The sequence below is a fragment of the Bombus pascuorum genome, chromosome 9, assembly GCF_905332965.1.
Source record: "Bombus pascuorum chromosome 9, iyBomPasc1.1, whole genome shotgun sequence".
Classification (NCBI taxonomy): Eukaryota; Metazoa; Arthropoda; class Insecta; order Hymenoptera; family Apidae; genus Bombus; species Bombus pascuorum.
In genome coordinates, this window is record NC_083496.1 from 16261532 (window position 1) to 16288760 (window position 27229).

Consider the following 27229-nt stretch of genomic DNA (forward strand, 5'->3'; position numbering starts at 1 on the left):
ATTTATGCTATCTTAAATATTCAGATAATTTGGTCGCTTTATAGTCACTTTGCTTTGAATTTTTCCAACGTATATAAATTAATGATAAATTATTAGTTAGAAGCAACACTTATTAATTTTCCAAGGAATCGTTAGACTATAAATTTATGTTACCTGTTAGAAAACATTTGATCAGATCAATGATATTATTACAATAATGATACTACTATGTAATCACGATAGTGATCATGTAATCTTATAATTAAAATACATTTGGTTAAAGGTAAGAAAGTGTCCAGATACTGCGTACCTTTGAGATAATGATTGATTCTTTTCCATTTTTTTCGTAGATTGAGGCAGTTGCATAGTCGAAAGGTTCGAATGGAAGCAGTTGGCGTAATCGTTAACAAAACTGGAGATACTATTACGATCGAGAAGAAAGAGGTTGACGAGGAAGGTAACACGACGTCGACAGCAGTGGGGACGACACCCACTCCCGATGAAATTCATCACGAAGACGAGGTTGAGGACATGTCCGAGAATGAGAGCGAAGGAACTCAGCCCGAGGAGGTAAATTATATAGTTCAATAAATTACAATTTTATAAAATACAGTTGATTGCTCTATTCTGAAAGATGGTTTAATTCTCTTGTGCGTGACTTAGGAGGAGGACAAAAATCTGTCCGGCGAAGAGCTGGGTAAGAAATTGGATAAACTGTTGAAACAGTCAGAAGAACAGTTGCAGAAATTGAACAGCTCCTCGAAACAGCTACGAGCACATATATTTGGGCAAGACAGATACTGGAGAAGATACTGGGAGCTGGCATGCGCTGGTGGCATCTTCGTCGAAGCTATGGAAAGCGCCGAACCAGAAATTCTAGAGTTGCAGGCTGAACTAGACGAAAAGTACAAAAACGTGTCGATGGAGGAAAAGTCAGAAACGAAGCAGGAGGACACCAAAGTCGAGAATCGCGAGAACGAAGCTCCTAACGACGTAAAGAAGGAGAAGAAATTCAATTCGAGCGAGCAAGAGGCCGACGTCAAGCCTTTGGCGGACAAAACGAAATCTGAAATGGACGATGTTAATTGCAAGAAAGAACCTATGCAAAACTGCGAGAATTTGGCGAACATGAAGGAAGAGAAAAAGAACGATTTGGATAATTCGATGACCGATGCGAAGACCAACGTCACGTCTGAAGAGATTAAACAAGAAACAGAGATAGTTAGTATGGATGCCGATATCAAAGAAGAGACGAAGAAGGAGAACGACGAAGCAGATGAAGACATGAAACCAGCGTTGAAGATAATGGAAGATAAAATCGTCGAAACAATTCCAAACGGTGATAAGTTCAACCATGTTAACAATCTTCATAATGGAAAAGAGTTAAACGGCACCTTTATATCTAGTAAGATTGTCTCCATTTACTGTAGATTTAAAGTATTATTAAAGACGTTTTATTAATATGCTTTACGCTAATAATTCCAGATAATAGCAACGAATCCAATTGGTTCTCGATTTTACCTCGCGAGACTTGCGATACTCCAGGACCAAGTACCAAGCAAATATTTGGAATAGCCGAACCAACCGAACTGAGAATACCAGTGTTCCCTCCGCCGGCTAGTCCAAATTACGACAGGTGTGACAGTCCAGCTCCTTTGATTTTGACTCAAGACGAAGCAGCGCAACTTGAGTATTTGAAAGTGCATGGTTTGCCACCCCCTGGAGAAGCCAAACCAGTACCAAAAGGTGAGTAGCATATGCTAGAACTCTAGCTGAAAGACTAGCTAAAAGTTACGTTTAAGATAAATTCTTAAGACTAACGTCTCTCTTCGTTCATATTTAGATTTGAGATATGGTTGGTGGAGAATAACGGACGTAGACACGTTTCAAGAACTATTGGAGCACCTTCATTCTCGCGGTGTTCGCGAGAAGGAACTAAAACGTACAACGTGGGCGACCATGGAATCTTTCCTAGCTGTTACGGGCAAGATCAACGTAGACCCTGGTAACCTGACTGCTACCGAACTTCAAGCGACACCAGATGAACCTGACACACCGATTCCAAAACCAGACAACCCGGCTGACTGGAGTGAACAAGTCGCATTACGGGTAGATGCGCAGCTTTTGGAACAAGTCGAGGCTCTAGAAGATAAAGTCGCAAATGCCAGCATGCAGATCAAAGGCTGGAAGTTACCTCCACGAGCAGGAACCGAAGAAGCGGAAGAAATTGAAAAACTGAACGAAATGGAGAAAATTAGCGCGGTTGAACAAGCTCGACAAAGGTTACTATCCCTGGAAGCAGCTATTGAAAGGAGATACTTAAAACCACCGTTAGGCGTTTGGTAAGACTATCTACTAGTATTTAGGCCTTACATATCCTAGTTATTTTAGTTCAATATTATTCTAAACTTTAAATGTTTTTCTGTCTGTATTTCAAATTTAAATGTTTCATTTTAAATTATAGTACTGGAGATCCAAATCTAGCGGCCTTAAAGGCAGAACAAGCGGCCGCTGCGAACGCAAATTCGAATAATTCGGATCAGAGCAATCAGACCCCGATACCTCAAGAAGAAACAACTCCAAGAGGGCTGAACAACTGGCGAGAAGCAACGGCTCGAGCACACACGTCCGCTCAGCTCGCCATGGCGCTTTATATGTTGGAGGCCAGCATCGCTTGGGACAAGAGCATCATGAAGGCTGTGAGTCTAACACCAGCTAGAAACTCGGTCTGCGTCAAGCTACGAAACCGCTGCGTCTCACTCAAAGCTACCACTCAATACAATCAGCTATTGACTACTTCTCAGGCCTCTGTGGGTATTCGCACTAACTTACTAACCAAAGTATCCTTTTTACTTCCTGCGTGACTCTTTCGTCCTTCCTTGCACAGTGAACCACAGAGAACATTATCGCTTTCGATGATGATTGGTAAACGTTCAATCAAACGAAATGCTCTTACCGTGGTATTTTCCAATAATATATATATATTTATATACAATATTGTAAGGAAGTTTAATACGAATCAATGGTAATTTTTATAAGTGCGAATAATGCGGCAGCCATAGTTGTAAATTAGCGAAAAATCAAACGTAGAGAAATTAAATTATTTGATATGCTTTCATCATTGTTATTTGAAATAGTTTGGTATTTTATCAATTCTAAACTTACAAACTATGTTACTTTAAATTGCTATAATTTGAAAAATGAGTAATACGTTAATAAGTTTAATGGTGGTTGGAGTCTAACGTAACGGTAGCATGCAAGAAAATATGCCGCTTATCATCTACTCAGTTTTTCCTTTATTGCTTCATATTTTTCCTTTTGTAGAGTAGCTTCGATGTTTAGTTATAACGATTTTATACTATATGCATAATCTAAGCATCGAAATATATTTATTATTCTTTTATCCCGACTCGCCATTTATACTCAATCTTAATCACATACTAAATTATAACAATGACGATATGCACGACGCGAACGGAATTAAAATGCTTCACTCTAATTTCTTTAATTAAATATCCCTGAATGTTGATTTATCCCACTTGTTTATTGTATTCTTTGCTTATTAACATTTATTGCATCCATGGGGTTTAGCTTTAAATGCTTGAATAATAAAACGCTGAAACATTAAAATTAATTCACCCCGAACAATGTGTTTTAACATTTTAAATTGGAAAATTTTCTTTTTCTGTTACAGAATTGTCAGTTCTGTCATAGCGGAGATAACGAAGACAAACTATTACTGTGTGATGGTTGTGACCGCGGCTATCATACTTATTGTTTCCGTCCAAAAATGGAAAACATTCCTGATGGTGACTGGTAAGAAATTGTATCTTAAACGTACAAGAAATAGTAAAAACTCGTTTTGTAATTAAACGATTGTAAATGTCTTAGGTATTGTCACGAATGCATGAACAAAGCTACAGGGGAACGAAACTGTTTGGTATGTGGAAAGAGGGTTGGTAAAAATTTAGTGCTATGTGAACTCTGTCCACGGGCTTATCACACTGACTGCCACAATCCTGTTATGCCAAAAGTAAGAAATTATTTTCTCTATTGTTTACAAACCATAGAATGTATTGAGGCTTTCCTTGAATAAAATATCTTTATCTGCTTGATTCACGTGTATACTTGATATTTTCAGATGCCAAGGGGTAAATGGTATTGTTCTAATTGCCACAGTAAACAACCAAAGAAGAGAAATAGTAGTCGAAGGAGTCATACCAAAGGGGCAGGCACCAGAGAAAGCGAAAGTTCTGATCATCCACCAGCTAGGTGATTACGTTAAAAAACCAAACATTGTCAACTCGCTGATTTAACAACGTTTCATACGAAGTATACAGTAGGGAAAACAGCTACGAAACCATGACTCAATAATTATAACATTGTTCAGCGAACGTATACGATAAACAAACAATTTCCGATCGAATATGAAACAAAAAAACTGCTTTAAAACGAACGAACATAGAAAGTATACACTGCTCTCATGCGATTATACCGACTTACATCCTCGACTCGTATCGTACATACTCGTCGAAAGTTATTGTTGTAAAGAAGTATTTACTCCATACAGGGTGTTCCACGATAGGTTAATCGTAGTTAATGTTGTTCTTCTACTAACTAAAAAGCAATCATCGATACCCTGTGAATATACCATAGCGTCAGGTCCCTTCTCGTCGGGGGACACCCTGTACTTTGTACAGCGTGTTACGATCATCAAGTATGGGATGGGTATTTTCTTAGAAAATTCGTCGTAACGGTAGTGCTGCCTTCAGGTTCTATGATTACTCGAAAATGTATAATAATAATAATAACAATAATAATAACAATAATAATAATAATAATATAATAATAATAACAATAATAATAATAATAATAATAATAATAAACCATAGAAGGGCAAAAAAACGGCGAGAGAGAAAAAAGGGAGACCGAATAAAAAAGAAAGACAAAGAGTCAGAAAGACGAAATGTTCCATCGAGAACAACGTACCCGTCTCAAGCAGAAAAAACACGCTCGAGTCTTAATGCATTCGTCCAGAGGCTTTTATGACGGAAAAACCTCCTGCAAACGAGAAAGATAAACGTGCAAATAATTTCTGTTGTTTTGCGTCGCAGTCCAACGCCGTCAACGGCATCGAACACACACGTAGAGGACGTCAGTTCATCGGAACCGGCAACCCCAACTGCTTCGCCACGGAAGGAGGGAAACAATAGGACGCTCACGAAGAAACAGCAACGAGAGTTGGCTCCTTGTAAGGTGCTACTCGAACAGTTGGAGCAACAGGACGAGGCCTGGCCGTTCCTCTTGCCGGTGAACACCAAACAGTTTCCTACCTACAAGAAAATTATTAAAACACCCATGGATCTCAGTACGATCAAGAAGAAATTGCAGGACTCCGTGTAAGTTACACGCGTACCAACGACTACTAGTTAATTGAACGTACTCTCTATTTAGAAATGCCTCTTTCCCTAAACATAAAAAAAAAAAAAAAAAAGTAAACAGTTCACCTAAGATCTCTAGAAAAAAGCTCTAACGTGATCGTCAGCTTCAATCCGAACAAATTGGAAAATTGCCGAATATGTTCCAAAGAGTGCTTCTCGATACAGGTACAAGTCTCGCGATGAGTTTTGCGCCGATGTCAGACAGATGTTCATCAACTGCGAGGTATTCAACGAGGATGACAGTCCCGTGGGGAAGGCTGGACACGGGATGCGCAGTTTCTTCGAAATGCGTTGGACCGAGATTACTGGCGCACCACCTCCACACCCACAAACGCATAGCTGAGGCTCGGTTCGCTCTCGCAACACCTGCAACAGTTTTGCCCACTTCTACTACTAGAGGATAGATCCCTCGACATAGAGTATCATTAGGAATCGTCCAAGAGACTAACGGCGAGTTCTGTTTTCTCTGTGCTCCGTCGGCCTCGTTCTAGCGGCTGACCGAACAACTTTAATACTAATAGAGAGAAAACAAAAACAGTAATAGGAAGTCCACGAATACGGGTACATCTTCGTATGCGTCGCGTTACGTACGTGTTACACATTCGCCTCTCCTCATCTTATGTACTCGTTACTCACCCGTAATCGACGCTCGCGTGGCTGCTTCTCTCGTTCTAAGTACACACATACCTTAATACTCGAAACTAATCTAATGGTGACGAACGTCTTTAACGGCTCGTACTTCCCCTTTCTGTAGCATCAACGGCGAACTAAAGAAAAAAAAAAAAAACCGCGATGTTGCAAGAATTATATATATATATATATTCGTCGAGATGCCTCTGCTGAACGAAACTCAAGTTACGTTTAACGAACAACATAAGGATTGTTAGTAGGATCATGAGAGAAGTTATAAAACTTATTATGGCCGGAAGCCGTGACAGAGACTTTACGATATAGATTACATTTTGTGATTCGGAGCTTCTTAAGATCGGCGCGACTAAACACACCCATGTATGGGAACGCATCTACTCGTTCGAAGCCTCCAAACTCCCTGCTCCCCGAGTAGAAATGAAACACAATGCAGATGGTCACTGTACTTACTGAATAAAACGAGTAAATTTTTGCCTAAGCGAACAAGAATGTAATTTGCGATTGTATTATACGGGCTTAGTGCCGGCGTGTCGGCAAAAGAAATATTTTGCAAAGTAATGAATGTGAAAAGAAGAGGTATATATAAATATATATATAAATATATATAAATATAAATATAAATGTATAAATATGAATATAGTGTATATGTATACTATATAGATAGTCACGTCACACGAACATGCAACACACATACACGTAACACTTCTGCCCACGAAAACGTCAGCACGATAAGGGTAACATTTGCTGTACAGTAAGATATACAACAGAATGACGATGTCAATCTTCCAATTAAGGACGGAGTTAATGCCATTCCACGGATTCTTTGTCCCTTTCTTTTTATTAATTCGCTTTCTACCTTATTTATTTATGTTTGAATCATGGGTGAACGGAAATGACGTTTATTTGATTGAATGATTGCACACAAATAGAGTATCTATTAAGAGTTATTAAATTCGACGTGAATTTTTATAAAAAGAATTGTAAATCTCTTTACCTATGTCAAACGAAACTTGATAAGTAATTTGCAAGAGAGAATTAAACTTATAAGATATAGGATGAAATAAAATATATGAACGTTCGGAAATGTAGTCTGTTAAAGTCTGAAAGTGAATGGTTTTTGTTAATTAAGTACGTTTTAATAAATCTGATTTAGCATGGCTAAAGGTAGTGCTACCAGTAACTCAACTGATATCATTCGGATTCAAATATCATATATGAAAGCAATATGAATCAAAGATTCTATTTACCTTAGAGTGAACAAGTACAACTGTATGCGTTGAATGGCAGTCGCTTTTAACAAAGAAAGACAAAAGTTATAAATTTTAAAGCAAGGCAATGGACTATCATGTTCACGTTCTTTTCTCCTTTTTTTTTTTTTAACAAATTAAAGCAGTTTTATCCTACATGGTGCGTAGCGTTACACTGTGAAATGTAAGCGTCGTTGAATTTTATCCGCGTCGAGTTCCGACAGGACCTCGAGTTTGATTGTTCGTAATAATAACGCGAGTTTTTTAAGCGATAATCGACTTTTCGATAGGATTACAATAATGTAATATCTCACACGCAGTGTACCCGGGACGATGAAACAACCCAAACACGTTTCGAAACGGATATCGTGCGACAGGGCGATGTAAGAACATGCTACGTATGAATGATGGTGTCGGTAGTAAGTCTTGGATTTATTAGATAAGCCGCGGTACCTTCGCAAATGTGACCATCGCACGACGATAAAACGATTAACACAAGGACATTAATGATATCTTGTTTTTTATGTAATTGATGTACATTATTGCTCTTAATAGCGGATAATTATGTAATAACAAAGGTTAAAAAGAGAATAGAGAAAGAAAGAGAGCGAGCGAGAGAGAGAGAGAAGTGGTTCGGCCGTAGTGATATGTGCTAAACATTCGTAGTATGTAAAAGTATTAGCTAGATTATAAAATGCCGCGTGAAAACGACTACAACGTGAATGACGATTAACGAAATATGCAGGGTGCGGCTGAATACGCAAAATGGATGTATCGTCGTCCTGACATAGTCTAAGAACGATCGGTAACAGTAAGATCGTAACGAGTAAAAACGCGCGTCTTTTTATTATCACTCTTTAATTTTATTTGCAGTCAATACGATTATATTCAATCTATATATATCACTTCCCAACTAATTTTTTTATTTTTGCAAATCAATCAATATACGTACGTATGTCGGTATTTTTCTTCTTTAACACGATCGTTAGTTTTCATAATGATAAATAATATAAAATATACAACGTTATATATTTTGATACGTGAGCGCATTGTCGGGGCATTTCGCGATCTTACCAAACGTTCTTAGAATGCAAGTCGACGTAAACGTATGCGTGAAACATGTGTGTACATCACTTTCTGCACGCCTTGCACCCTCGTATTATAGTCGATGCATTAGACATCTCATACATTCAGATACACCACCAATAACAAGAACAAATAATTTTTTAAGATTCAATTATTATTTAAATAGTACAGTTACATTGTTAGTATGAATAACGACGCTTTTTATACGAATTTTAGTTTTTAATGTCGATCTTATGATATATTATATGGTATAATGATAATGACAATGGTAATAACAATAACGATAAATGATATCGATAATGGAACAGATTAAAGAGAAATTAAAAACTGCGCAAATGAGAAAGGAGAACGCGAAGAGAGAACGAAAGAAAAGGAATGTGTGAGAGTGAGAGAACGAGAAAAAGAGATTATTGGAAGCCAGAGTGTGTGTTTAAGCTAGATGATTGTCTATAGTATAAACGAAGGCATACAGTAGGTAGCCTTGATGCTATTTAAACAGACTTAATTAATGTATTGCAAATGAATTAATAAAGTGTAAGCGAAGCGTGTATCTGTACAGTGAAATCTTTTTTTCTCAATTATTTCAAAATGTTTGAGTTTAGAAATGGAAACGTTTTTTTAAGTTATCTCTTATTACTTCAATGACTTTTTTATATCGATATGAATAGACATTGAAGCATTTCCAATTTTTTTTAATACATTTCTTTTGATACATTTTCATTAAAACATTTTCTTTAATACATCTTCTGTAACATGTTAAATATTAAACTTATCAATTGCACGTGGCACATAGAGGTCAGTTCAAGTATATATTTAAATTTAAAAAAGTCATAATCGTAAAATTTGTAATACTTTTAATATAAAAGTAATATTCTAAAATAATCTAAATGCAACCTAAGATACTTAACTAATTTGCTTTCACTGGGATATGTTCATATTGTATGGACATTATGATATTATGGTATATATTATTTTAAAATAAGTGATAGCGCTTCGGTGCTATAGGCAGGATATTTAAAATTGACCATCAACGTGTTAACTATGCAATTTTAACTTTCACGCGTAGTAACTTTTCTTTTAATTAATCACTACATTTAATAAACCATTATTTTATCAATGAAAAGAAATATTATACGCATTCGTATTTCCCGCGGTTGCCGTACTAGTCTATAAAACGGCCTGTCATACTGCCGTATGCATATGTATGTTAACTCCATATGCGTATATGTCATTATAGGTGTAGTATTTACCGCTCGTGCTAGTAGAGAGGTTAAAACGTTTTAACGTGCTTAATATTTCTTTGTTTTGTATTATTTGTTCGCATTTCGTATATCAATTTTTTAAGCAGCATGCGATGACGACTCTCAACCATCTTCGAAGAAGATCTGCCAGTAAGTCAATTATCATTATCAGTAGCGTTTAATTCCATTGGTGATGATACGTAATGTCAACAAGCTCCAATGAAAATTCGCAAAACAAAAAACAAATTCTAATAATAACTTTAGTATATATTTTATTTTGAACGATTTCAAACACAAGAGTAATTGGATATTAATCATCCGTCAATCAATGGTCTCATTAATAATAATGGATACATTAAAATATAATAGTACTGCGAATATGTACTTTCTACGCATGAAGCTAATAAATAAAGCCATAACAATAAAAAAATATGTACGTAAATGTTATATAATTTGATATTTCTTATAAAAATCAAAATGAAATATTTGATGGTTGTTTAAATACATTTGTTACACTGCTATGACAAATGTATACAGTTGTCATTCCTCATTATTTATTATTTTGAAGTTTTTAAAAAATCAACCGATAATTTAATTTACGCTTTATATTTTTCTAGGAGCTGTGCAATTTTTACAACCGCATAAGTACAATGCTTCCAATAATCTTAGGTTATTCCTGCGAAATGAATCAAACTTTGTACCGAAGCGAGTGCTCATTGTGGCAAAATTGTCGCGATATCATTTTGAAAAAATACGAGAACCAAACTTGAGTGACGAACAATTAAAGTTTAAATTATTGGAAAGGGGTTCTGATTATGATGCAATGATAGCTAGTCATATAGCAACCAAACATGTAAAAAATCAAGTGATTGAAGTCTTGAAGAAACTGAATATAGAATATAAAATAATAAATAGGTAAAAATACATAATTCTTATTTTATGAACCTTTGTTGAGTTAAATATTTATTAAACTAGCGCTGTGTTTATCCTGATTGTTATGCTTATGTATGTTCTATAAGAGAAAATCTAGACAGATCAAATTTTATTTGGGCTGATTTAATTCTTCCGATTGGTGGCGATGGGACGTTTCTGTTGGCGTCAAATATGATATTCGACGACAAGAAACCAATAATTGGTATTAATTCGTTTCCGGAAAGATCGGAGGGGTATCTTATGTTATCTCCGAAATATACAACAAGGATACCTGAAATTTTCGAAATGCTAAAAGCAGGTCATTACAACGTAGTAATGAGACGAAGAATTCGTACGACGATAAAGGGAGATAATATTTGGGACCCTCCTTTCCACACGCATGAAAAAGGTCGCGTTGTAGGTGAAGAAAAGTAATAAATTTAGAGAGAGAGAATCACTTTTTATATAACAAATTTGAAGACATCATACATTACAAAAATGTTTTACTATTGCAGATTTTACACACAAGATCTGAAGCAAGAAATATCAAATAAGTTACCAAAAAAAAGACGTTTGCCTTGGTTGGCATTAAATGAAGTAAGTCATACGCAAATAAATCATGTATTTTTTAATAATTATGGATTTAAATTTAACATTTTTTTAAACATCTAGGTATTTATAGCAGAAATACTTTCTGCTAGAATAAGTAATTTACTTATAAATTTAAATAATGAAGAGAAATATCATTTGGTAAGAAGTTCTGGTTTATGTGTTAGCACAGGAACAGGATCGACATCTTGGTATAGATCTATAAATACTGTTAGTCCACAAGTAGTAAAAGAAATACTGAGCCTTTTAGATAAAAAACAAATTGATAATGAAGAGATTGAAAAAATCTCTTCTACTTTCAATGCTGGTTTACCTTTTCATGCGGGTAAGTATAATATTGTATTAAGTAAAAAGAGTTGCAATAAAATATGTATATATAATCTGATATTAATATAATATAATATTTGTGTTTTAGAGGAATTAAAATTGTGTTATTCTGTAAGAGATATGATGGTAAATAGTATGTGGCCTACACCAAAGTGTCTGCAACCTCGTGGATTTTGTAAAAAACTTACAGTAATATCACAATGTTACGATGCTGGTTTAGTCCTTGATGGTGGCATAGCAGTACCATTCAATTTTGGAACTACTGCAGTATTGGAGACTTATCCTGAAGATTCTTTACGAGCGCTAACCCTTCCAGATTGATAAGTATTTATTTTGAATAAAAATCTAGTTTTGATTTAATTTAAGAAGGTGGGAAATAGTTTAAGTATCAACAGTTTTGATGTATTGAAGATTAACAAGGATTTCACAGTATGTGAAAGTTGTACTTTTATATCTCAGAATATTTTGGAATTTTATAAACCGCATTTAATTTGATATATATGTACAATTTCTCAAAGACTACTATAATTTTATTATGCTTTGCATTCTGCAATATAATTATGTACATGTATAAGTTAATGTAAACCATATTCCAATGAATAGCAGTAATAAAATCAATATACGTAATGTTCATGTAAATGTAATATCAGTGAATTTTTATGAAATTGTATTTCTTAAGAATAAAGGAACAAAAATATTGTTTATATGTAAAAGTTCTAATCAATTGTTTATTTGCTCAGTTTGTATAATTATCTTTTATAATGTTCATGTGCATCTAGACTAAATCCATTGTGCGCCCTTTCTATGCAAAGATACATTGTCTAATTTAGAACGACAAATTAAAAGAGCCTTTGCTTAATGCTTTTAAGTACTAAATTATTAAGTAGAAAAATCTTCAAAACGTCCAAGTGCCCAAAACGTGGGACACGAAAAAATATTGCATGTCGTCGGTGTTCTAATCTTGTTTTACATTGTGTCGGTAATGTTGGAAATGACAATAGAATCCCCGAGATGTGAGACAGCAGAATACACAGTCTTCTGGATCTATTCTGTGCTGCTCATGTTAGTACTAATTACAAATACAAAAATATTAATCTAAATATTAAAATATATTCAGTAAATATTTTTTTTTATACGTATATAAATTAACTTCTTCTTATAGAAAAGCATCGAAAGATGTCACTATATTCATCTCCATCACATAGCGCCACCGTTGTCTATGTAGTAAAAAATTTATGTGCAACTCATGTAGATAAATTGCTACATTTGCAAACATTTATCTCTGTACAACGAAACTTGAAACATTAGTGGTGCTGTTTAAAATTAAATATTTCGTTGGAAATTCTTTCCTTCGGAATGATACGCGAGTGGAATATGTTGACGCTTAATTCTTCACTGATGCGATTGGATTTATGAGGACCTACAAGACTTAAACGGTAAACAAGTCATTCATTCATGATTCTTTTTTACTCTAATGGAAACAATATAGTTTTTACATTCTCTACTCATTGAGGTATACAAGACAAAATTTTATAAGTAGTATTATATTAAAAAATCTGAGGAAAGAAGTTAATTATCTTCAAACTATCGGTCTGAACGCTTCTTCATAAAGTTTGAGGTTAAAATATTTCGTTAACGTCAATTCAGCTGAATATACCGGGAGAGGTCCTTCGTTATTAGCATTTTATTCGTGATTACGGAAACAGTCATGGAGGAGACTTTGTACGATGTATACAATAAACATGATTCTATGTATATTTTGAGGAAATGTTTTCTTGGCATTAGTAAGGCCATCGACCGTATCAGCTGTTGCATTTCGTATATGTATTTTCGAACCTTAAAATTTACTTGTGTATTTTCTTGGTGAAAAAATAAAGCTATTTCTGGAAGAAAATGGCATAAAAATATGATTCATCAGATGTAACAAAAAAATTTTTAAACACATGCTCAAACAAATATCTAAAGATAAATAAAATCGTTATCGTGATAAGTATCGAACAAATTTCTGTAAGATAGTGGATAAGAGTAAAAAGTTTTTAGCAGATCTGTCTTCAGTATTTCAATATGAAAATATAATTCTTATGAGTCCAATTTATTCGTACATTTCTCATTTATTTTGTATTTCGATCATTGTAAAAAACATGTAAGTATAGATTCCTTTTATGTGATCGCTTATGAACTAAAAAATGACTTCAGTAAAATGTATGTAACTGGACAACACATGTATATAACTCGATATCAGTTGATGCGAATATATATTCATTTGTTTGTACTAATGAACCCGAGAAATGTAAATACTTCGATCTAAATAAATAAATAATTCTTTGCTATCGAAATTATGTATATATACACGAGTATATAAAAATAGAAAAATAATGTTCGTGATAATTGAACTAGATGATGCCTTTGTGCACGATGATCGCGTCCTTGTAGGAAAATCAATGATTATAAATATAATTTTCAGCTACATAATTCTGAACTTGCTTCTTGTAGATGTAAGTGAAGTTGAAACAAAAATTGCCATGATTATTAGTACTTATTAACTTTTATCTTATAGGATAGTTTAATTTTTATTTCTTCAGAATGTCAATTCGATCACTTGATATCTTATAAAGGAAATTGCGTTATTACGTTTCCTGGAATCACAATCTATATCGAAGCGCATTTCAAAAACAAACAATAAAACCCAGTTACTCACAATAGATTTAAAGTGTTCTAAGTCGTGTACTAAAACATTTTTACAATATAAATATATCTATAAACAGTCTCTTTTTCATTCGATAATTTAAAGAAACCAATAGTCTAACAATGCATAAATACGCGAAATAACGAACGTAAATATAACGTATAAACATGTTATATTATATGATGGCAGAATTCTTAGTATTAGTCTCAAATAATCGGTAGGTATAGTATTGATTAGATATATTATTCTTGAAACGTTAATCGTGATTAAAGAATACCAACGCGTGTTGGAAATTTTATTTTTCAGGTTATTGTTGCGCATATCAAAAGATACTGTAGCAGAATGGCAGAAGACGAGAGGCAAATTAGGGCGGCCGCAGAAACCTTGCTGAGTGAATCTATAAACTCCCACAGGAGTTTGTACACTCAGCAAAATGTAACGCGAACTCCGGATATCATCCTTAGCGAGGATCTTATCGCGGGTGCCATGCATAACGGGAGGATGTCCAACGTCAGACGCTTCTTTTGCCTCTTCGTCACCTTCGACCTCCTGCTTACTTTCCTCATGTGGCTCATTTGTACAATGGTAAATTGCATATGTTACTGCAACTAATTCTTAATTGGAGAAAAAATAGCTTTTTCATTTATGTTCATTTAAACATACATGAAATATTATCAACTTACCTGAAACGTATTTTTAGATTGCCGGTGAGAGTTTGGAATCCGCCTTCATGAATCAAGTAGTCCATTATCACATAAAAACCTCACTCTTCGACATAGTGGTAAGTATCATGGTAATTATATGGCGATAACTACTCGAAAAAGAACGAAGAATAATGTCCAAAATGACATTTACTTCGTCGAAAACAGAGAATTTAAGGATTTCATCTTCTCAGATGGCAGCGATTTGCAGGTTTACCGTGTTGTTGCTCTTCTATGCTCTGCTCCATTTGGATCATTGTATTATCGTAGCTGTAAGTATCGTAATTTTGTGAACGATTAGAATGCGATTAATTGTAAAATAGTAATATACGATATTGTATAAAAGAAACGTTATGTGATTTGTTACAGTTGACAACTGCCACGACATGTGCTTTCTTAATTGCTAAAGTGTTTCTTTTCGATGTAAGTGCCAAGTCTTTGTTTATGCATTAAATGTTTATAATAACTCTTATTGTTTATTATTATTGTTTTATTATTTTCATTTTTAGTGGTCGATATGCAATCAACCAGTATTTCAGGTTCTTCTTATCCTTACATCTTTTGTATTGCCTTGGGTGGAGGCTTGGTTCTTTGATATTCGTGTGTTACCTCAGGAAACACAAGCCAGAAATTGGTTTAGAAGTACGATATTTATAATTATCTTCATTATTGAACATTAAGATGGATGTTGTGTATCAGTAGTAAACAGAATCTTCGAACTGATTTTAGATTTTGCGGATAATGAAAGAGAACCGCTCCTCCGAGGAGTTGTTTCGGAATCACGCCAATATACCAGCGAACCTGGTACATTTTTTACACCTATGGATTCACCAGCTCATTCTGACCACGAGGATGAAAGTTGTAGAACACCAGGTAATACTCGGGGCTTATCAAAAGCAACTGAAGTATTTCCACCTAAGTCTTTACCAAAACTCACAACAGAGATGGTGAGCAAAAATTGTATAATAAATCCTAGCAAGATATTAGTATGTTTAATAGCCTTTTTAAACGATTCTTTAATACTTATAGATACAGGATTATAAACGAAGAGCAAATGCATTAGTACAAACTTGCCACGATTTATTGCAATCTAAAGATTGGCAAATTCAAAATATAATGTCAAATGGTGATATTATCTTTTATATAAACCGTCCTAAGGAAGGGAAAACATTAAAGATAGTAGTAAGTTTAAATGGGATATTAAGTTTATATATATTGGAGATTTTTTATTGTGAAATTGATTTCATACGATTTTTTAAGGGAACTATTGAAGCTCCAGCTGGTATACTCGTGAACAGATTATTCGACGAAGTTGAATTATTACCGTCATGGAATAGACTCGTTACAGAGTCGAAAAAGTTACAGGTAACATCCTTTTTATTATGTCTTATTTTTTACTTATTTATTAAAATAATAAATTATGATTTCTCAATCAGGACATTGATGGAAATACAGATATTGTTTATCAAGCCACAAGTGCCCAAGGAGGAGGCATTATTGGCGCTCGTGATTTCGTTATTTTAAGACATCGTGTGCAATATGGCAAATATTATATAAATAGTGGAATGTCAGTGCCTTTTACGTCATTACCAAATCGCAGTAACGTCGTCAGGTAAGATTGCTAGATACATCTTTAAGATTGTGCTATATCAAAAACTAATTATTTGTGCTAACGTTTTGTTAAAGAGCCGAGAACAAGCTAAGCTGTTGTGCAGCTGAACAATTACCTAATGACGAGAGTAGATGTCGATTTACGTGGATAATTAATACGAATTTGAAAGGCTGGCTTCCACAAAAAGTTGTAGATAAATCAATGTCTACTGCATTGGTAGATTTCATGTCTTATGTAAGGAAATACATGGATGACACGTAAGGATCAATCGTTTAGTACATTGTACGTTTCGATATTCGATCAGAAAACCACGGTCTTTCATAATCATCTTCTGGATTCTTCTGATTGAAGGAATTTCGTTTTTTTTTTTTTTTTTTTTTTTTTTATAGCATTTTTAACGTTCCGAGAGTAACGTAATTGTTAATCAATTCAAATATGATTTTCCTACAATATTTTCCATATGCATTAGTACAAACTAAATGAAACGTGTAGGAATCTATGAATGTTTGTTTTGTGGAATTGACAGACTGACAAAAGGACGGTAAATGACTTTTTTCCATATTTCGTATTTCCTAATCAGAAATTAAAGCTAAGAGATACTTTTTATAGATGAAATATGTTTAAAAAAATGATTGATGTCTTATTTTCGATACATTTATACAGGATGTTATCGAAGTAGTGGTATAAGAGGAAAGAAGGTGATTCTGCGCGAAAGAAGACATAGAACAAACAAATAATATAAAATAAAAGAATTACGTTTCGTTTTCGAGAAAGTCAAGGTTGAAAAAATGTCACTTTACATTTTCTACTTATTTTTTTATGTACATTCACTTCCTTTCAGCTTATACCACCAGTTTGGCAACACCCTGTATCTTAAATTAATAGAGAAATTAAACATGCGTCTTGGGCAGACACCCATGCTTTGTAATTATTTTTTAATATATTATGACTTAACTCTTATATTACTTGTTTACAAATTATTCAAAAGCGACATTATCATAACAAAATCTAATCTTATTTATAAATCGTCTAAAATATTGACGATATTTATAACCTTTAATTTTCTGCTTTATTCGTCTTGATAATTCTACTTTGCATCTTTAATTTTTATTTGACGAATGCAAATTATGTCTAGGTAAAGTCACTTTTGTTATAAGAATATTATTTTGAAATATTCATTTAGTTAATTACTTTAAGTCTTGAAACTTTTATTAAATTGCAGTGTAAATATATGAACATATACAGATATATAGTGCTTTATACAAATTCTTATTTGCCTATATATTTCATGACAATTAATTGTATTTACAATACACGTTTAATCATGATTTATGCATGAATGTGGTTGACTATGTTTATCTTTATTGCATGTACAAGGAAAACAGCAAAATATCAGGGAAAAGTTAAAGAATAAATAGTTATATAAGTAATTTGACATGAAAAACGTAATGGAATGTTTAACAAAATCTTTTAAAGTATTTTCATATCATTATAATTTTTTAAAAACTACATAATAGCATGATTCATTTTTAAAAGCTGTTTCTCGTATACTTTATTCTTCCTATATCTCTCGATAATTACATAGGTAGTATTCTTTATTATTTACAAAATTCATTTTATTCACTAGATATATGTAGATTGTAAAAGAATGCATTTGATAAATTATGAATGAAAAATACACAGAGAACGCGCTTATGATATAGTACGTATGTGTGTATGTGTATGTATATATATACATATATAATATAACATATATATATATATTATATAATGTATATATATTATTATATATTTTTTATCTTATTATTACATTATATCATATAAATATATATATTTAGTAATATGTAATAATACGTATAATAATATATAATATATTAAATAATTTAAAATATTATATATTTTTTATTTTATTTTATTATTACATTATGTTATATTATATATATATTTTTAAATTTAATAATGTATAATATATTATATAATTTAAAAAAAATATATATATAATATAATCTATATATATATATTAACGTAGTAAATTGTACATTTTAAAACAGTGGAACTTTGAAGAAAGTTATGTTACATCAATTTATTCATGACGCTAATGAAGATCATATCAATGAAACTATAGCATTTAATGTTAAGAGATACATTTTCCACTTCTAATAAAGTTTATTTTTTATCCTAGATGTTATTGCAAATACATGACTGTACAATCTATAAACGTGATTATTGTATAGTTACTTTTAATCGTATGTATTTGTATGTATATACATAACAGTTCATGTTCCGCTAGTCACATTTTTATTCTTGTAGTTAATTCAAATGAAGTTAGTTGTGTGTTTGATATCTAAGTTTGTGAGCCTGAATTATATTTACGGACAAATAACGATTAAATTGGTGGTCGAGTTTGATCTGATTTTATAAAACTGGCCTAAATAAGGAAAATCGCCTATATGAATTAACGTTAATTGTACCGAAGTAATAAAGTGTAGCAACTTTCTTTCGCTAAAGGATTTCATATAATTCATTTAATTTTTCCAGAGCTTGTTTCAATCACGTTTTATGTAGAAAATTTTTTAAATTATATGTTTGATTTAGTCCCAACTAAAGTTCATATCTATAGTATAAATTCGTGATGGCAATTCATCGCATAATTCGTGGCGCGTATTTATATTAATTTCCGCGTATCATGCCAGTCGATATTGCAAGACATGGTATTTCCGCGGAATTAATGCAGTTGATATTATAATTGAATTGCTTAACTTGTTTATTTGTTATCAATTCATCCTTTTCAAATACCCGAGTTCCAAATGTTCCAAAAACAACAATGCCCTCTACGTATGCATTCGCACTACACCAAAGTATTTATCCCATATCCGTCACGCTTAAATTCTGTATCTAGTGGATGTAAAGATAAGATTCTGTTATCTCATGTTACAGCTTACCAAAATCTATCGTTATCCGAAAAAGTTATCTTTAATACTCTCGTAAAGTTTTATCCCTCTTAAAGTTCGAAAGTTGAATAGTGTTCCCTCTTTAGTCAAGTTCGCGGAGCAACGATACATATAAATTGCAGTATAACGTGGCAAATCACACTTACCGAAGATCCAAGATCTCGTATGAATAATTCGTAAACGAAACTTTGTTGTCGTCTTGAGACATAATCCGTAAGAAAAGTTATCCGTAAGAAAACAAGAAAAGTTATTACAGTGCGCACACATCAATGCGAGCGAAGATGTAGAGTAGTGTCACGTTAAGTGGCCGAACTATGTCTCAATAACTGGCTATCGCTATCCCCACCAGTCATGGGAACTGATTTTATGAAGCGAGGTTTTAATGTTGCCTATGTGAAATAAATGTGTTAGGCTATGATTACATGCGTGTTTTGACGAATTGAATTATTAAAGCGATCAAATATGTGTATAAATTATTACGCGTAGAGTTCAAGTTTGTATGTAAATTCAAATTTTTAAGGGTATAATTAAAAAAGTATAGATTCGATAAAAAATTGTTTTATCTGCCAAATATTATAGAAAGCACTATACTTTGAATATTATACATGTATATCTTTTCATACTATGCGCATTCTATACAATTTTACACTTTCAAATATCCTGCAATAAATGCATAAGAATCCGCAATTAATGAATGTATATATATGTATATTGGTTTCCAGACGTTTCATTCGTCAGAGTGACAATTTGCTAGAACACATCCACTGTAACCGTAGTCTTAGGTGCCCGTATTGCATTCACGCTTAATGAAAAAGAGAGATACTCCAGATATCTTAGAAATATACCGCCCTTGGTAACTGACCAGATAAGGTCCCAACCCGCGACCAGTTAGCGAAGTATTACTATATAATCGGTGGGTCGGTCACGTATGTGTGTGTGTGTGTGTTTGCGCGCGTGTGGTGTGTGTAAAACAGGTGGCGCTGATGCAGGAGCCACAACCGAAATCGAGAAAGTCAGTCAGTCGGTCTCGCGCCTTACGCGTGTGCTTGTCATGTTTTGTGTTCGTTCGTAGTATTGGGGCGTCGTGTTTCATTATCACGTATTCACATTTAAAACGATTGTCAACGATTTACCGTGACAAGAACATTCTTCCTGTTCAATTCTACGAGGACAACAACAGGAACTTGCATCTAAACGGAGTGACGCCGGTTCAGGACGATGCCGGAAACGTAAAGGACGCTTCGAAGCGTCTATGACAGGATGATGCAGAAATGGTGAGTGCAAAATAATTGTTATCGCTTTTTCTTCATCGAACGTGTTTCAATTTTAAAAACGTCACTTAGTAATTCATGCAAACCTTATATCTTGTAACTGAAAGAAAATTACCATTTACCGGTTACAATCGTTCGCTTTATAAGATCCTAGTGATTTGAATCGACGAAAGCGCAACTTTATGCGGCTGATTCTGAAATAAACGTAGTTTAGTCGTCTGTAACCGTGTAAGTGTCGATTGCTTGTAAAGCGTAATAGTCGTGCGTAGAAAAATGTGATTCCAGGAGATCACGAGTAAGATTTAGTAGAACGTTGAATCTGATCGATAAGAATTCCAAGACACGTTTGACAAACGAACACTTCCCAGCATCAATGATTCTTGCACTAAACCTATGGTCGATTGAAGCATAGGTAAAACTTGTACCAAAGAGATTAAAATTAAAGGTGCATACAAAATTGCGTACTTTTTTATAGAAATTCCCTAGTAATGCAAATTTCGTTATAAATTTATGACTTTGACTATTTTTTATAGAAATTCCCTAGTAATGCAAATTTCGTTATAAATTTATGACTTTTATGAAAAATTATAAACTGATCATTTTGATCAGCATGTTAAATAGTCGTGATATTAAGTTTGACGCGTTATTCGAGATTGTCATCCGAATTGAAAGAAACGATTAATAAGTCTTAACTTCTGTTTTGACTAATTCGTTTTTCAAATACGGGACATATCGAGGTCGCACATACGATGTCTATTCCTGATCCTTTGGGCGCGATCCTATTGACCTTCGACCTTCCGAGTCAGGCAAATATACATATTAGATATCTCTGTGTATACGTTTAGGAAGTCGTGTATGCACGATGTTCCCGTTTTCTCGCGAAATGTAGAATTCTGCGGTTTCGAATGCATTATCCTTTGAAAAGTAACGTCCTCGTCTTCCATCTATCTCTCATTCCTTTTTTCACTATATGTGCACTTCCGTTTCGAGGTAACTTTGTTTCCGACTAGTTCCTTTTCCTTCAGACTCCGGAAGAACTTTTGACGTTGCACTACGAGTGTTTTCGATTTTCGAATCTTACGAATATTGTTGTTTTATCGTTTCGACTTTAATCTTTTAAACGCTTCTTTTTTATTTTTATTATTTTCTCCCTGAATCTCTCTAAATGTACGTTTCAGAGTAACACAATGAAGCAGACAGCAGTTGAAATAACTTTAATCTTTTGAAGCTTCTATCAAAGAAAATCATTTTTTTTTAAATCAAAATCAGACAAATACAATTAAATTAAATTATAACTGATTTATTTGTCTCTCTCGGGAACGTAATTCGTAACATTATGAATTTAAAGAACATCGGGTGAAATTCCATTCATAATAAATTTAATAATCGCTATATTTATTACACATCTGTTAAGAATTAATTATTCTATATCTATGCCTTAATCTTATACCAAAATATAATATAAATACACTTTAGAAATATCTTGTAGCAATAAAAGTTGTATTCCAAACGATTCTACGGAATTACGACCGTTTTGTTTTGTCAACAGTTCTCTCTTACACGGAGAAAGGTTTTTTTGAGGAACGTAGATACATATTCGTATGCTTGGTACATGTGTAAACGAACTATCGTGTTGCACCGTCGGGGGTTTTGTTGACAGTAGCGTAGACGTTGACCTTTGGCAGCAAAACAGTTTTCTAGGCGTGACGTTGTTTCCCTCAAGGTAAATCGATTTCGCGCGCGGTTTCGAAATTTAAATTTAAACATTAAATCCCGTCACACTGCCGAAATTTCTAGTTCGGTTTCTACATTCGGTAAAACGCCAGTGGTTTGCTCGTCAGATGCAACCGTTAGTACGATCGTTAAGGTTTGTACAAATAACCGTAGATTGAAAATTTTTAGATTCGAGCCTTCCAATTCTTTTTTTTTTTTTTTTTTTTTTTTTTTTTTTTGTTCAAATTTTCGCATCCTCAGGTCTGAATCTTAAAGTTTCTTTTTTTTAATTTTCGAGTTTGCATATTCAAATTTTTTAAATTTTAGTCTACTTTCAATTTTGAATTTTGGATTTTGTGTCTCTTTTCAGACGGATCTCGCAAAATCTATACAATTCTTGTTTAATTTCCTCTTTCCCTGAAAACCTTCAACACATTAAATGTTGCTTCTAGAAGGCCGACACTAAACTTTCTATTTAGTATACTAAACGTTTGTCTTTTGTTTATATAGTATATTATTATTATGTAAATAGTATATTAATATAGTATATTAATATTATTATAATACGGATGCATCTTTGCGCATCGCCTGAATGAAAAATAAAACAAAATTAGCTCCGCGTTTAGCGTGTTAAAGGTGCTTTCAACTTAGCAAACGTATATGCGTTCCAAAAGAATGTAATTATTCGTTGAGAACGCTCATTAACGATATAAGTTCGTTCATAGAGCGCAAAGTATTTTTGAAACATTGGCTAAACTGCGCGCACCCTTATACCAAACATTGTCAAATCGAAACCGATGTTCCGGAACTATTGCGAATGTCGGATATGTCAAACTCAACTTAGCGAAAGTCCTTGGTGTTGTCTTGTTGATCGAGAGACTATTAATCTAACGTTGGCATTATTTCAAAAGAAACTTCTGCTTTTCGCTTATAAATGGCTGTACTTAGCGTTTCGTTGCGTCGCGGAAAACCAACCAACGTTATAATAGTAAACTTGTCATTATTGATTATGTAATTTCTCAATTTAACAACGAACCTCATTATTCCTCTATATATTCGTATTTATTTCTGTCGAGAATAATCAACTTCTTCTATTTTTCGTACTTCATTAAAATTTAAATAACGAGGATCCAATTAATATCATTATCCTTTATGGAAGTTTAGCATTTTTTGAGCTTTTAAATATTTCATTCGACAAGCTTTCCTCAAATTAGACAATTTTACGAATACGAAAGGAACATGTTTTAAATTGTTTTTAATTAAATTTACGTAAAGATTTACGAAATATTCAATATATTCGTGCATGTATTTTCGTTCTTCTAACTTATCGAATAGCATTGCATCGAGCCTTTCATCCATATTGTCTCTACCCTAAGTTGAGGTTATGTTGCGTTGGCAACTAAGTTTTTTTTTTTATTTTATTTTGGTTTTTTTACAATTTGTCCTGAAGGACATTTGGTAAAGTGTTATATCTTATTGGTGAAAAAAAAATAAAATAAAAATAAATATAGCATGTGGGTGGCTACCCCCACCAGCCAGCTTCGTGTTTTCTGAGTTATATATTTTATGAGGCAACTAAGTGATTGCAGACTTCTTCATTGCCATCTAATGCCAAAATCCGCAATCACTTAGTTGCCAACCTAATAGCATCATTCTATCAGGAATTGAAACGAATGTATGAAAGGAGCTTAAGTTAAATTTAAAAATATATTTGTAAGATTTTGCACGGATTAGCATTCAGATAGAAGACTTAAAAATTAATATTATAATTAATGTCCCGTTTAATTAGCATTCAGATAGAAGACTTAAAAATTAATATTATAATTAACGTCCCGTTTAATTCCAGCCATTTTACAAATCTCTTATGATAAAATGAAACTCATGGCAAACTAAGTTGAAAATCTGTTGGAATACACCGATATTACACGCATAGACACCCATACAGGCATTTGAACAGGACACTTACACAGGTCATACTCATTACTGTATAGAGAGTGGGGTTCAAAGTATTTAAGGGATCATGGGTCACTACCTACGTCTAGTCTACGTCTAGTGAGTAACTGGCCAACAATTAACAATTCTTCCATACTTTGTTAATTATATCACTGGCTTATATACATTTGGTTCTGTAGTTCTGTTTAATAAACATCACTGAATATTATTTTAACATAAACATTGTGTCTTCCACAGATTATTAATCTTAGCTTTAAGATTAAATTCTAACATGATCGCAATAAATTATGTTCAGAGCTTAGCTTTCCTATCGATTTCCATGTGGATGAAGATCTTCAACGGGGAAATAGACCAAGACAAATTTACTGATAGGATCTCGCGTCTGTGCTGTATTTATAAAATTTATAGAAACATCTAAATGGAATAAAGATTAATATTTAGCAACGGAAAATGCATGGAGTGTCTTTAGAGTCTAATATTATTTGTCCACCTTTTCTTTGGCTTTCTGACATCGAAGGAGAATAAGAGTTTCTTCATAGAATCGTTTAGATTTGTTCTATAACTATTCACTGAAAAATGCCCATAGACAAAGATTCAATATCTCACAGTAAAGTGCACATATATATGGGTTATACAAATGGGTGAAGTTACAATTTTAGGAAAGTGGTTATAAGATTCTTGTTTAATCAAAAGCCTGGCGAATTTAACAACTCGATGTAGAAGATGAAAGAGTTGAAAAGTGGATATCAGAAGACAGCAAAAACAGCATGGAAATGTAACTTTTTCAGCGTTTTTAACCCTATGAATCCTCCTCTTATCTTTTGCCTCGTCTATGAGTGTTTTTCCATATTCCTCAAACTTACGTGTATCTCTTTATCATTTCTTTTTTCTTACTATTTTTATTTTTCATGTGGTTACGTTATTGCCAACAAGCGATTGTTAACTATCCACTTTTGAAGTGTCTTTACGAAATTGCAAGCTACGATGGCAAACGTCCTTCCCAAAAATCTTTGGATTATTCAAGAATACGAGCTGCAATCTCAAAGTAATTATTGTTCAAACGCGCCATCAACGATGCTTATGAAATCCTCGAGGATCCCAGGTAGTTGAAAATTTCCTGTGTCGAGGCTGTAAGGAATTTTGTTAACATTGTCTCTGGATCTTCTTCCACTGTCTTACTCGCTTCTTCCCTTCTATAACACATTTTCTTCGTCTCTCTGTTTTCCCTCCATATTGTCCCCTTAACAAGGTCAACCTACCGAGCTTATATTACCATTACGACGTATAAGTTTAGGTTAATAGTTTCTCATTTTTATCCCTCTTTCGTGTGCTAAACGTGAAAAAGCACGACTCGCGACTAGGAACTAGGCTAGCGATGACGGTTGAAAGTTGGAAGAATTTCAAGTGCTTGATTCAATTCTGCTTCCATGGCCAACACATCCTCAGCGGATGCGAGTGTATTTTTTAATATAAACAGGCTTTGAGATCATTTTTGTTAAGTTTAAAAATATATTTGTAAACGATTGCACAAGGATAAGATCTTGCACAGATTAGCATTCGGATAGAAGACTTAAAAATTAATAGATACGAACTTTCTGTAATGTTACCCTGTGTCATGAGACAATGTCACGAGACATTTCACGTTGTTCTACTTGCAAAACAATTTGCGATTAAACCAACATTGGCCACTTTTATCACGTTCAAATGTCGATGGTAAAGTCAAGTAGAATGATTCCTGTAAGCAATGTTCGTATTAGTTTCTTTCGTTTCATAAGGTGATAATAGATGAACAAATGTCACGAGACATTTCACGTTGTTCTACTTGCAAAACAATTTGCGATTAAACCAACATTGGCCACTTTTATCACGTTCAAATGTCGATGGTAAAGTCAGGTATAATGATTCCTGAGGAGATGTTCGTATTAGTTTCTTTCATTTTATAAGGTGATAATAGATGAACAAATGTCACGAGACATTTCACGTTGTTCTACTTGCAAAACAATTTGCGATTAAACCAACATTGGCCACTTTTATCACGTTTAAATGTCGATGGTAAAGTCAGGTATAATGATTCCTGAGGAGATGTTCGTATTAGTTTCTTTCGTTTCATAAAGTGATAATAGATGAACAAATGTCACGAGACATTTCACGTTGTTCTACGTGCAAAACAATTTGCGATTAAACCAACATTGGCCATTTTTATCACGTTTAAATGTCGATGGTAAAGTCAGGTATAATGATTCCTGAGGAGATGTTCGTATTAGTTTCTTTCGTTTCATGAGGTGATAATAAATGAACAAATGTCACGAGACATTTCACGTTGTTCTACTTGCAAAACAATTTGCGATTAAACCAACATTGGCCACTTTTATCACGTTTAAATGTCGATGGTAAAGTCAGGTATAATGATTCCTGAGGAGATGTTCGTATTAGTTTCTTTCGTTTCATAAGGTGATAATAGATGAACAATAATTTCCGTTTTGTATTATTTTATTGAATTAGGTATGATTATTACGTTCGTGCATAGTTCAGTAAATTAATATAAAACGAAAAACATTGTGCGTCTATTATTTTCTTATAAAACGAAAGAAACTTTTCGGACAAGCTAATATTAATCCAAAACTAATATAAAAGCAAGTTGTTTTAATTTAATTAGCTATGTTTCATGTCAGTCGTCTTTATTGCGCATTTATTAAATTTTCAACCACTGATTTTCTAAAAGACGACCACCTTTTCAAAACAACTTCCAGTAGCGTGAACTGAGTCTTGTACTATACTTATCCTGTTAATTAAAGGTACGATAAGCATATCGGAGTTATTTATTTTTACACCAATATTTCAAAGTGTAGAAT

General features: G+C 33.5%; 4 protein-coding genes across 19 annotated transcripts in view; all 4 read left to right on the forward strand.

Moving 5' to 3' along the window:
• LOC132911009 (bromodomain adjacent to zinc finger domain protein 2B-like) overlaps window positions 1–8965 on the forward strand; it is a 230820-nt gene extending 221855 nt beyond the window's left edge. For 13 of the 15 annotated variants that reach the window (XM_060967281.1, XM_060967280.1, XM_060967288.1 and 10 more), the window contains 10 exons: window positions 330–549; window positions 643–1384; window positions 1465–1725; window positions 1823–2321; window positions 2444–2789; window positions 3674–3795; window positions 3871–4012; window positions 4121–4251; window positions 5094–5378; window positions 5586–8965. In XM_060967281.1, coding sequence (XP_060823264.1) covers window positions 330–549; window positions 643–1384; window positions 1465–1725; window positions 1823–2321; window positions 2444–2789; window positions 3674–3795; window positions 3871–4012; window positions 4121–4251; window positions 5094–5378; window positions 5586–5763 — 2926 coding nt within the window. In that variant the 3' untranslated portion in view covers window positions 5764–8965. The remainder of the gene's footprint in view (window positions 1–329; window positions 550–642; window positions 1385–1464; window positions 1726–1822; window positions 2322–2443; window positions 2790–3673; window positions 3796–3870; window positions 4013–4120; window positions 4252–5093; window positions 5379–5585) is intronic. The other 2 variants (XM_060967289.1, XM_060967295.1) reach the window with 1 other exon arrangement.
• Window positions 8966–9629: 664 nt separating this feature from the next.
• On the forward strand, window positions 9630–12203 carry LOC132911024 (NAD kinase 2, mitochondrial-like). Of its 2 annotated transcripts, none has more exons than XM_060967343.1 (6): window positions 9630–9792; window positions 10260–10557; window positions 10662–10985; window positions 11070–11151; window positions 11227–11488; window positions 11579–12203. In XM_060967343.1, the coding sequence occupies exons 1-6, from the start codon at window positions 9756–9758 to the stop codon at window positions 11809–11811; spliced, it is 1236 nt and encodes a 411-aa protein (XP_060823326.1). In that variant the 5' UTR covers window positions 9630–9755; the 3' UTR covers window positions 11812–12203. The 2 variants fall into 2 exon arrangements, with proteins under 2 accessions (XP_060823326.1, XP_060823327.1); XM_060967344.1 differs by lacking the exon at window positions 9630–9792 and adding an exon at window positions 9819–10075.
• Window positions 12204–12634: 431 nt separating this feature from the next.
• Window positions 12635–18997, forward strand: LOC132911021 (steroidogenic acute regulatory protein-like). Its single transcript, XM_060967339.1, has 11 exons — window positions 12635–12926; window positions 14483–14761; window positions 14877–14957; window positions 15072–15149; window positions 15247–15300; window positions 15387–15519; window positions 15607–15824; window positions 15907–16059; window positions 16138–16242; window positions 16314–16489; window positions 16564–18997. Exons 2-11 carry the CDS (start codon window positions 14519–14521, stop codon window positions 16748–16750), a joined length of 1428 nt encoding a protein of 475 aa, XP_060823322.1. The 5' UTR covers window positions 12635–12926; window positions 14483–14518; the 3' UTR covers window positions 16751–18997.
• Window positions 18998–20401: 1404 nt separating this feature from the next.
• LOC132911039 (diacylglycerol kinase 1) overlaps window positions 20402–27229 on the forward strand; it is a 151045-nt gene continuing 144217 nt past the window's right edge. The window contains exon 1 of the mRNA XM_060967368.1: window positions 20402–20714. The gene's annotated coding sequence lies outside the window, so the exon portion shown is untranslated. The remainder of the gene's footprint in view (window positions 20715–27229) is intronic.